The following is a 12793-nucleotide window of genomic DNA, read 5'->3' on the forward strand; positions in this document are numbered from 1 at the left end:
ATACTGATATAAGAAAATTGTTTTGAAAATTTGTACTTATGTTTACGAAAAGTACTAAATGGTGCTGAGTTTGGTAAAATTTATATTCTGGTGAATGGAATCCTCAATTTTGGAATTAAGATTACTATTGAAGTGAAGTATTGAGATATGTAGGGAGTTTTGGAAATTCGTAGCTTTGTGTACAAAAAGTACTAAATGGACAGAAATCCCTTAATTTAAATTGCCTCAAAAATGTGGCTCTCTGTTGAAGTGTAGGGATGAGATACGGCTGATTTATTTGAAAATCGAACTAAAGTGGTACGAAATTAAAAATAAATATTAATAACAAGTAAGAACGGCGCGTTAAGTTCGGCCTGGCCGAACTTGTTATACCCTCCACCACAAGTTGTATTGAAGTAAAATGGAACAATTAGTTTCCTTTCATTTATGAAGAAGACAAAATACTAATTTCAGTCATTTCTGTGGGATATTGACGTCACAACCTTCAGAATTACGAAAATCAGGTGTTATTGTTCTAGGAGGCTATATCGAAACGTGCACCTATACCGACGAATTTCAGTCGGAAATGGGGCTATATAAAGGCGTGGACCTATACCAACAACTTTCAGGTGGAACGTTTTAGATACTCAACGAAGACTAATTAACAAATTTCAACCATTTTGGTGGTATAATGAAGCTAAAACCTTCAAAATACCGAATATCGGGAGGTACCGTTCTATGAGGGCTATATGAATGCGTGGACTTATACCAACAAATTTCAGATAGAAAGTTTTATACATCCAACGATAACTAAATACCAAATTTCAGCCATTTTGGTAGGATAACGAAGCTAAAACCTTAAAAATACCGAAAATCGGGAGGTACCGTTCTATGGGGGCTATATCAAAACGTGGACCGATATATCCCGTTTTCAATACCAACCATCCTGCAAGTAATAAAAACGAATATTTCGATGTGTTACAAACGGAATGACAAATTTCATTATACCCTCTATATGGTGGGGGTATAAAAATTGGTATTAGTAGAACAACATTTTTAATGTTCACCATTTTCATATTAAATATTATTCATTTGTTTTTTATATCCTTTCTGCATACGAAGTAGCGGGTACTTTGCTAGTACTACGTATAAACAACATCACATCTCAATCCAATAGATCAGTAGTGAATCAATACCAAATTTAGTACCAAAACCATGTTCTTATTTAAGCACCAACAATGAAATTAAGTATGAAAACTACCACTTTATCTCAACCCTACCCGCCAACAGCCAATATCCATCAATACCAAATATCAGAATCTCAGACTACCCGTTCACATAATACCAAATGGTACCAAATTAAGTAGCATTTAGTGCTTTCGTGCAACACATACATACATAAGTACAAATTTCCTAAACCACCTGATACCAAATTTCAAGTACCAAATTCTGTACCTCATTCCAAATTCATTTGTGTACCATTTGTGTACCATTATCTCATCCATTGCTGCCTCTACCCAAAATTCCACGATTTTAGATTCAGCCGTTTCGTCTGGCCGTTGATGAGTTACTCACTAACCACTCTACTCTTTTATACATATACTCGAACATAGATATGGCAACAGTCAACCGATCTGTTGATGATAAAACGAAGGTTCAACAGATTTGTTCAAAAAAAAAAAATCATTACGTTCGTTTACAGAGAGTAATGTTTTTCAAAACGAACTGACAGTGTTGCAAAATTTTACTGATCGCTACCGATATCATGATTTCATCCCGGCGAAGGGAATTATCAATTTTGGCTTTCGGTTTTTCGGTAAAAATGCATCATTTCAAAAAGCTGAAAAGCCAATTGATATTTCCCTTCACCGGGATGAAATCACTTTAAAATTGTTCTGTTAGTAGCGTTAAGCGTTTCTTTGTACCTTAGTACAGCCTTTGTGCATGGCTGTAAATAACTTTAGTACCTCCCTAAAACCCATTTTGATCGTGTGCAGTATCACAAATTCGATCGCTTCCTAACTATAACCCTTTGCCACGGCAAGCGTCCCTCTCTTTTCCAAAAATGTATTTAGTTACATGCATACATATCTGTGTTTACAACTGAGGTATGTACCGGCTGGAGGAAAATATTTCGTAAATTGTATAACAACAAATCTCTTCTTGTTCCAATGTTAAAGGCCGCGGCACATACAGTCCGTGGTGCGTCGCGTTATACGTTTAAAACAACAACCACATGAAAAATGTGTAAGTGATGCCAAGTTTGTTCTTGAAGTTTTCATGTGGTTGTTGTAACGCGACGCTTAACGGACCGTGTGTATTGCGGCCTTAAGGGACTAAGAATAAATACTCATACTTGTATATTCTTGGTCACCTTATAGATTTCTGTTTGTTATGCACATTTTCGTTTCAACAAAAAATCAAAAATCAAAAGATATTAAATTACTGGTTTTCAAATGGTTATCAAATTTGTCATTCAACAACAAATAAAAAGTCATCTGCCAAATAAATTTCAAATAATTTCTCCTTGACATTCACACTTCAACAATTGATGAGTTGGAACGTGTGTATTTTGTTTTTATTTCCGTTCATTTCGAATAAAATTTATTACATAATTTTTATCATTTATCACCTGACAGCGAAACAAAGTATAGCATTTCCCTGGTGGATACAGGCAATTATTATGAATTTACTACTTGAATACATACATACATATGTATGTATGTACATATCCCGACACCTTGTAAAAATAATACTAAAATTGTAACTTAAAAAAGCATCCCATCACACTCATTCCCAGTCTAAAATAAGATGACATTTACAAGCGTTTACCAGGAAATATCTAAAAATATATTTTCAAAAGCCACTTAAGATCCAAATAGATTTGTCGTGTTGTAGAGAACAGAATAGCAAATATGTTTGGTGATCTGAATATGTCATGGCTTGTTTTAAGGGAGAACTTTATCTCGAAAGAAAATTCACTGTGGCGTTTGTAGTATCTGACGACATGTTTTATGCAGTTTTTTCACTCTTGCTGCATTGAAATTGGTGTTGGGCAAAATAGTGGCCCATGTGTCTGTCTGTCCAATTGTTGTGTGCGTCTCCTGGCATTAAATTAGTTTTCTTTTCTCACGGTTTGCTATATCAAAATAAAAAAAACTGACAGATGAATGTCTTTTGACCAAAATTTTGAAAATCTTTATAAATAACACCTCATATTTATTTCTTACGTTTGCTTGTGTCACAAACAATCACAGTTGCCAGATTTGATGTGGAAATGTTTTTTGAGTTTGATGTAGCCCATAATTGGGTCAAAATTGAACTTTTAATTAAAATTAGTTATAGAATACTACCTAAGTTATATTCGCTACATTTTTCGATAAGTTAATAATTGTTCCACAAACATCACAAACGGGACAAGGGAGACTTCTCCCATATCAATGAGTGCACCCCGATTCATATTAGCTCAATGATATGAGACCTACTGTTTATCGCCGAGTCCGAACGGCGTGTCTTACGAAACCAATTGTAGATAAGTTTTACATGGCTGAAATACTCAGGAAATGCCGCCAACATTACTGAGGTGTATTTTGCGACCGATGAAAATTTGTTGATGTTGCCTGAATGGCGAATCGAACCCACGACCTTCAGCGTGCAAGGCGGATGTGCATACCATTGCACCACGGTGGCACCGATTAGTTAGTGACCCAAAAAAGTTGTCGTTGTGGAGAAACTCTGGATTTAAAATTCTACCGATTTACAGAATTCCACTACTGATTGTATGTGATTGAGTGTCATCACCCGTTATTTTAATTTTTGAAATTATATTAATAATGTTAGCAATAAATTTCTGGGACTTAAAATTTTATTAAAAATTGACAAAAATCCCCCGAATTTGCAGATAGTAGCATTTGTTTAAAGGTTTTGATTAAATTGTTGCCTTTTTAGTTCGTTCTTCTCATAGTGGTATGAGTTATATAATGTGGTATCAGTTATAATATTTGGCCATAAAAATCTTCATACATGGCAACCAGCATGTTTAAAAAGTTTTTCCGATTGAATTCCTGATTGCACACAGAATTTGTCAACAAGAGAGAAATGTGTGGGTAGCAAACATGTCGCCACTGCGTCTTTTGTTTCCCATACCACGTGTGTAGATTATGTTCTTCGTACAAAATGCGACACGCACCAGGAACTACATGAACACCTGGCCATGCAGAAACATAGAACATCCAACCAAACGAATTATTTGGCGTGTTGTTTTACATTAATGTGTGATTTTTCTCGACGACCTTGCTTGCTGTTGGATTTTCAAATTCAATGGATTTTCATTCTATCTCTGCGTGGGGTGTTCTGTGTGATTGTTACCCCTCATAATACACTTTATTGCAATGAATCTTTCAGCATATTATGCAATATTTCTTTGATCAGTACAATTTTCTTCCATGATGTTTTTACATGGCCCCGAGAGGGCCTAAGTGATTGTTTAAAAACTAATATTTTTTGGCATTACATGGCATTTTTTGTAATACTTTTGATTTACAAACTGAAGAAGAGATCTGTTTTTTTTGAAATGTGATGAAATACTGCCTGTCTATGAGGGTATGGAATGATCAAAAACAAATTTCTTGAGTGCTTTTCATTGTAGATTTTGCAATGTTACGACAGACTGTGGGATATGTCATTGGTCAACTTTACAAAATAGACTGTTCCAGTGTGAAAACAGAACAGCTTCCATAGTTTAATTTAGATAAAATTGATTTCGCAATAAATGTAATATATAATGGAGAATAACATCTGTACAAAATAAAGTTCTATTTTGTAATACTTTTCTACGAAAGATACACCATCACGCAACAACAAAGATGTATTATTACTATTGCAAAATTCATTATTAAGCTATTAATAATTCCTTCATTTACAATATAAAATAGTACTTCACATAAAATACAAATTTATAATATCCCAGAATAAGAGAGTCAAGTGTAACCATCAATAACGAAAAAAAAATAATAAAAATATGCATTGCAAACAGCTGTCGGAAATAATATCAAACATGGAATTAAATCAAATCAATTGAAATTCTTTACCCGCTATTGGTCAAAAAAATAAATTTTGTTAATGCATTGTGAATAATCAAATCGTACTTCCGAGATTTGGCTATAAAAATGGGTGCCCATAGTTCGAAGGAAAAGTTATCGCGTTCCTATTCAGAACGTTATATACATGCCCAAGTCATCGAAAGGGAACGCTTCGGTAGCTTTGGTAAACGGGCCAAAGGTAGGTATTTTTCTTAAACAATATGTAGTTCTGTAGGTGAAAAAATCCAATTCAGTGACTTTTTTAAAATGTGAATTTCAACAGATTTGGTAATCAAAAAAGATATATCGTTGTTTGTTGATATCTTTATTACATTTAATTTTTAAATATTCGGCTACATCTAAAATAAACCGAAAAAATCTCTTTAATGTATTGGTGCTACCAACAGGCAAATAATAAATAGCTCACTGCACATATACTCACTGTGTGCTTTTCTTTACCAGATGTGATTTCCATTGCAAAAATACTAATGCAATTTCCCCCCTTTTGTTCGATTTATGTTCTTGCATTTCCTTACAAATAAAAATGTACATCTATTGAATGAATTCATTTCATCTCCGTTTGTGGGGGAGAACATACATATGTACATATGTATCTGTCTTTTGCAATAATTTAAAGCACTTCCATAAATGCACTTGAAGCAGAGAAATGTTTTATTGGCGAATAAAAGAAACCGCAATTTGGAATGAACTTATACATCTGATCATTTGAATGATTTTTTCCTCTTTACAATTTTAATTCTGAATTAAATTCAAATATGGTTTCAACAGCAATTTTAAAATTTCTGTGACGTGTGGTCACTCCACAGTTTGGCACTTCTATTGCTTTAATTGAATTTTGAGGCCAATGACTTATTTAAAATAGGAAATAATTACAGTGAAAATCTGAAAATTCACTTCCTATCGATTTACACAAAAATTATTAACTCGACATACAAGTGAAAGTCTCACGAATGTCTATTAATTTCGCCAAAGAATGTATGCAAATATGTATTCAGAGTTAGAATTTCATTCTCCTCACCCAACCACCCACCAAATATCCATTACATATTTTGAAAATGTTAAAATGGTCACGTTTGCAACATAACGATTTAATGAAATTATTCTTTCATTCAACTTTTAAATGGGTCTTTGAAAAAATGTTGATAATCTACAATGCGTGCTCGTGCATAAATTCTGCAGGAAAAAAGTAAATTTAAGATGTTTAACACCCCCTTTTTGTTTTTTTGCAGGAGCAGCCAAGAAACGCGATGTACGCAACTTGAGTATTTCGCCCACAGATTTGGGACCACCACCAAAAACCCAACAAACATCAAATGGTTCTTCAACACGGCCAAAACCGGCGGTTTTAACATTAACACGTAAGTATTGGACACACTTGTAATGAAAGAACAATACATTATTTCACGAACAAACAAAAAATGCGATACTAAAAACGCCTATTTTAATTGCAGTTCTTTGCGTTGGTATTTGTATGCCCTCAGCATTTATGCTATATACACTTTCATACGGGCAAAATGTGCCTCATCGAAATAATGGTTTTAGACCCCAAGTATGTTTGGACGAAATGTGTTTCAGACAATTTGGAGTCGATTGAGCGATGTCCGTCCGTCTGTCTGTCTGGCTGGCTGGAGCGCACGATAACTCTCGAACGGATGAACCGATTCGGTTTAAATTTTGGCTTTCGTAATATTTTGCCCAAACTTAATTTAAGTTCGAAGATGGGCTATATCGGTCCACTCCTTCCGGTACCTCCCCCACAAAAGTTCGAGAATGTTCGGAAAATTTGTGCGCACGATAACTCTTGCAGGGAGTAACCGATTGGTCCATACTTTGCCCATCGTAAAATGTGTACTAAACATAGATAATGTTTCAATATAGACTTACTCGGCCCACTCCTTCGGGTACCTCCTACACAAAATTTCGGAAAAGTTCAGTTTAGGGCCATCTCTCGAAACGCTCTGATTTTTGTTTTAGCAACTTGTATTCACTGCCCTTCATACGACGGTAAAAGTTTCATTAGGGGCAAGTCCATACTTCCTGAGAAAATAGCCTCAAAGTTGCAAAAAACCCGTATGACACCGTGTGAGGTGATTGGAGCGCAAGATAACTCTAGAACGGATCTGCCGATTCGGTCCAAAATTTGGCCTTAGTAATATTTTGTCCAAACATAGTTTAAGTTTGAAGATAAGCCATATCGGTCCACTCCTTCAGGTACCTCCCCCACAAAAGTTCAAAAATTTTCGGAAAATTGAAGGGAGTGGCCGAATTGGTCCACACTTTACACATCCTAATATATCTACTAGATATAGATCAGATTCAAATATGGACTATATTTGTCCACTCCATCCGGTACCTCCCGCACAAAATTTCTGATAAGTTCACTTTAAGACCTGCTATCGAATCACTTTGATTTTTGTTGAAGCAAATTGCATTCGCTGCCTCAATTACGATGGTAGACGTTTTTTTCAGGGGTAAGTCCATACGTCTTGAGCGAACATCCCGAAGAGTGTAAAAACCCTATATGGCACCATATGTAGTGGCTGGAGATCCACTTTCATAATGGTCAATGTAGATCCATTCCTTTTAGTATCTCCTCCGCAAAACTTTTGATCTCTAATCCTAATAACATTTTTTTCGGTTCAAATTCCCAAAATGTTTAAAAAACCTTAATTCCTTACGTTTTTTGGGGAAAAAAATTTTTTCAATATATACATGCTGAGGGTATATCTCTGTCGGCAAAGCCGACTAATACTTTTTTACTTGTTTCAACAGTTTTCTCACTTAATTTAACAAAGTCCGTAACTATTAGCCGGTCTTGCCTCAATGCCTCTGTATATCAGACGGCAATTATGTTCTTCCAAACGTAATTTCGCCTCATTAACATTACGGTGTGCCTGTTCGGACCAAAGTCTTTCGGCTACAGCTCCAACCCGGGGAAAAGTCGTGGGCAGTACATTATGTTCATTGATAAATTCGCTCCATAGACAAGCTTCACCACCAATTACAAACTGCTTCTGCTTCTCATTTCCATTAAAATCAGTAGGTTCCACATTATAGAATTTTTCCCAATCACCACCAGTTTCCAAAACATATAAATACCAATCTTGACTTCGTATTACATTTAATTTACGTCTTGTGAGAGTGGCAGCTGTTGCTTCATAATCAAACCATATTTGAGCAATGGTATCCTGGGGCCAAACCATTGCGGGGTTCTCTATAAAACCCTATAAAGTATTCTTATGTTAAGTAATTTTAACATGGCTTGATTTTAGTGACTTACCTCTTGCCACGCCATTTGCTTCCAGCCTAATGAGGTTATATTTGCTGAAAATCTTTCCAAATATAAATAGGGTGTATCACCATTATATAAACCCTTGGACGTTAAATAATTTTGAATTTGAGGATTACTCTCCCAACAGGAAGGATTGACCTCATCGACACCAAGATGTAAATATTTATCAGGAAAAAGTGTTCGTATTTCACTGGAAGCAGATAGAACGTTAAGAAGCCAATGTTTTCAACGTTTGAGGGATATTTTACCTGAAGAATTTGTATAATAATGTGAATGTAGAGTCTTTAGTTGGATTAAGTGGTCCCAGTTGGCCAGCATATTGACCAGAACATGTTGTCAATATTTCAGGATGTGCTGCTCCCCATGAGGCTGTGTGACCTATTAAAAAAAAGAAACAATACACTTCTTTAAATATTTGCATACCTCTTGTATCTTACCTGGCGTATCAAATTCTGGTACTACACGTATGCCTCTCTTCCGTGCAAATTCTACAATTTCTTTGGCGTCCTCTACAGAATAGGTCAATTCCGGATGATAGGCTCCCTTTTGGGCCAATTCAGGATAAACAGTGGAATTAAAGGGGAAGGCCGAATCGTCAGTTATATGCCAATGGAAAACATTCAGCTTATTATAGGCCATACCTTCCAGAAGTTGTAGGATTTTCTTCTTACTTATAAAATGACGAGCTGTATCCAACATTAAACCGCGATACTTAAAACGTGGTTCATCATAAATTTCTGTCTCTGGTATACGTAACTTTTAAATTAAGAAAATAATTTTGTTTATTTTTAGAAATTGTTCTAAGAAATCACTAAATATAAATTAAAGAAGAAAAAATTCATACTGACTGCAAACTCTCTTATGATTACGCAAAGCTTTAATTAGCTCCTTACCATTCCATTCGGCATTGGTACCAAAAGTTGTGAGATCGTTTCCAGACCTCTAAGTATACCCCAGATGGAATTTGCAATAATTCGTCCATCGCCCCAAACATAATCTGAAATGTGGCGAAACCATTTCAATTAATTTTGTTCTGCTGATTAATGACTTTGAACGCTAAATGCCTCATTCCTTCTTACATGACTCATCCATATCCAAACTGGGTACCATTTCGCATGTTCTTGTCAGATTGACACTTAGCTGTTTAATTCGGCGCACAACTTTTGTTTGTGGTGCCTTGACATAACCTTGAGCCGAATTGCGTATGATTTCTGTATAACGTGAAATGGCATCTTGGAGTAGAGGACAGTTTTTGTTTATGGGCTGAAATATCAAGAATGAATATACATCATTGATAGTGTGCTTCGCCAAGATGATTTGAATTTAAATGTGTTCGAATTACTACCAAACTCCTTTTGTTGTAGAAACTTTTTGTTTGAATAAAAAAACAAATATTTTTTAAATTTCAGAAGTTTGGTTGAACTTCGAATGAATTTTAATTCGAATCGAATCGTCATTAATTTTTTTTATTTTCTTATTTTTGAAATACATTACCACGAATTGGAAATTGTTGGGGTTCAAATCAAAATAACGACCGGAATTGTCCTGCCAAAAAGGTTTAGGCCAAACTTCACCTATAGAAAGCTAGATAGATCAGTTACATACAAATAATGGTATACAATCCACTTACCGACTGTGCCTTTTAAATCTGGTCCATATCCTAAATACCCATCACCTTTAATGAGAGTTGCTAAAATTTGGCAAATTATTGTAATGAAAATAGCGGTGAATGCCATTTTCTCCAACTTTTCATTTAAACACTTGAATAGCTAATGGAAAATGTTTTGTGTTACCTTAAAACCCACCTTAACTAAGATGTTAAATATCATTGAAGGCTCACCTGTGTCAATATAATGTTCTTATTGTTAATTGGAGGGATTCCCAGAAATTTCGACTTGTGTTATCTAATGAACTTAAATATTTGATTAAGAATGGTTAATAAAGTGGGGGGAAGTTCTCTCATAGGTTTGACTTCATTACTGGCATCGGACGATTCTTATGATTATAAAGTTTGGTTGGTGGTTGAAGTAAAATTGTCTAGTAAAACCGACTTTTTTAATTTTATTTAATACCAGCAGACCCCGGTCCGCGTTGCTGGTCCATCGTAGTGATTTCTAATGACAACTTTTTATGGACTTTATGCTTTATTCAAAAATAGGTATCTTCTACCTCACTTCTGCGGTCCACAGTCAAACCGAGGAGGATTTTAAATTTATCAACAGATTTCGTCTGTAGCCTTCCTTTTCTCTTACGGACATTGTCGGATTTTTTCGCCCATTGATGCTGCTTAGGATTTATTTTCGTCCATGTCCAAAGTTGTCTCGAAAATTTATTTGCAAGCCGATGTACTCATGAGTTTACCAAATATAGCGATTATAAAACAATAGGCCCCAGAAATTCGTCTACAAATATATAATATTTTGGACCACGGGACGTTCCATTTCTGAAAATTGCATGAAATTAGGTTCATTAGTTTTGGAAAAATAATGCATTGAAAAGAGTGGGCGTGGTCACCAATTTTCAAGATATAATATATTTAAAAAAGTGGGCGTGGTCCGGTATTTTGGCTCCAAACATGTACCTAGGGTACACACGAACCCATTGCCTCCCAAAATTTATGCTGAAAGCGATATAATCATAAGTTTGGCTTATACATATAGAGTTTAAAAGAAAGGCGTGGGGAAGGTACCCCACCTCCTACGAAATTCATAAAATATACATAGCAATGGCAAACATTGAACTTTTGCTGAAAATTTGATGGAAATCGGTTCAGTAGTATTGGAGATATAACATATTAAAAAATAGGCGTGGTCATGTCTTTAGGTCCCAAAGAAGTACCTAAATTGTATATAAATCCGTAATTTTTTAAACCGATACAGGCGTACTTTTTGCAAATATAGCGGTTTTTTAAATATCCCCACCCACTCTGGAATTCAATAAAATATGTAGCCTGTTTTCGGGGCCATCCCTGTATATTCCCTGACAATTTCAGGAAAATAGGCTCAGTAATTTTTGAAGAAAAAAATTTAAATTGAAAAAACTGGGCGTTGTAAAATATTCTTTCCATAAAAACCTAAGTTGTGTTATGACGGAATTTGATATTTATTCATAAATGGCGTTTTTTTTAAATATGACAAAACGAAGTACCCCGTCCACTTCGAAATTCAAGAAAATAATTTCAGGAAAATTGGTTCAGTAGCTGTAACATATTTTAAAAGTGGGCGTGGTCAAGTCTTTGGGTCCTAAATAGGTAGGTAAGGTCGGAGACACAACCACAATTGTCTCGCAAATTAATTTCCAAACCGATACATTCGTAATTATTGTAAATATAGCATTTTTAAAGAAATAGGGTATAGGGGAAGTACCCCGCTCCCTCCGAAATTCAACAAAATTTCAGAAAAATCGGTTCAGTAGTTTTTAATTGAACAAAAATTGAAAATTGAAAAAAGTGGGCGTGGTAAAATTTTCTTTGCATAAAAACCTAAGTCGGGTTATGCGAACATTTCACAAAAAGAATTATCCATCCATTATGCATCTAAAATACTTATAATACATACATTTTTAATCGCCTCATTGCTTATTACAATATATTGTATAAAAATTATTACCCCACTAATTATACTGTTGCGAATTAGTATATTTTATTACCAAACAATTACAATTTAGTAATTTTCTCCTTTAGAGTTAAGCTTGATGATGAGGTTGATGCAAGTGAAAAAGGAAAGCCAAGGACTCGAACCCACATAGTCACCAAATTACGTTACCTGGTTTCACTGGTGGTGAAGCAGATCTTCGGACGTATCGACTATGTAGTGGCTTCTCTGTCCTAGAACTTTTCGTTTTTCAAATGCAAATGTTTTATACATTTACGCGGATATTTGGCCGCTGAAGTGTATTTTCTTCACGACAAACGCTTTTTTGCGCTGCCTTTGAAGTTATGAGTTTTGGCTTTGAACGCTAACACGCCGTGACAACATATGTTTTGATATCTTTTTCAAGGACGTGGGTTCAAATCCCAGCCGGGCTCAGCCTGTTTTTTATTTTTGAAATTTTCGCCTTTTAGGTCAAAGATCATTTTTAATGATTTTTTTTATTAATTTTCTCGTTTAGATTCGCAATGAGATGTTTATAAACATTGTAATGTTCAAAGGAGGAAAAATCGTGTAAATATGAGCATTATGATATGTAGACATCGGATTTTTGCATATTTTTGGAATTTCAACCAATTTTAACTACGTTATTATTTAGAATTATATCGTTCCCAAGATAGAAATTCGATATTATATTGAAAATAATCAATAATACGTTCAAAGCTCCAGCTTCCATTATTTAATAAACGAATTATTTGCATTATAATTTTGAAAAATATGCAAAAATCCGATGTCTAATGATATGGCTATTATTTCATTAAATTATTTCA

General features: G+C 34.8%; 2 protein-coding genes across 3 annotated transcripts in view; one reads left to right on the plus strand and one right to left on the minus strand.

Moving 5' to 3' along the window:
* toc (toucan) overlaps positions 1-12793 on the plus strand; it is a 192974-nt gene that overhangs the window by 108584 nt on the left and 71597 nt on the right. For both annotated transcript variants that reach the window (XM_073964955.1, XM_073964956.1), the window contains one exon: positions 6311-6439. In XM_073964955.1, the coding sequence (XP_073821056.1) occupies positions 6311-6439 (129 nt within the window). The remainder of the gene's footprint in view (positions 1-6310; positions 6440-12793) is intronic.
* On the minus strand, positions 7803-10482 carry LOC141392038 (beta-hexosaminidase subunit beta-like). Its single transcript, XM_073964957.1, has 9 exons — positions 10214-10482; positions 10004-10142; positions 9868-9947; positions 9453-9636; positions 9267-9370; positions 8811-9129; positions 8622-8751; positions 8362-8563; positions 7803-8305 (listed from the first exon to the last, which is right to left on the minus strand). Exons 2-9 carry the CDS (start codon positions 10107-10109, stop codon positions 7868-7870), a joined length of 1563 nt encoding a protein of 520 aa, XP_073821058.1. The 5' UTR covers positions 10110-10142; positions 10214-10482; the 3' UTR covers positions 7803-7867.

Source organism: Musca autumnalis, unplaced genomic scaffold (assembly GCF_047663935.1).
Source record: "Musca autumnalis isolate F117 unplaced genomic scaffold, ASM4766393v1 scaffold_2, whole genome shotgun sequence".
NCBI classification, from domain to species: domain Eukaryota; kingdom Metazoa; phylum Arthropoda; class Insecta; order Diptera; family Muscidae; genus Musca; species Musca autumnalis.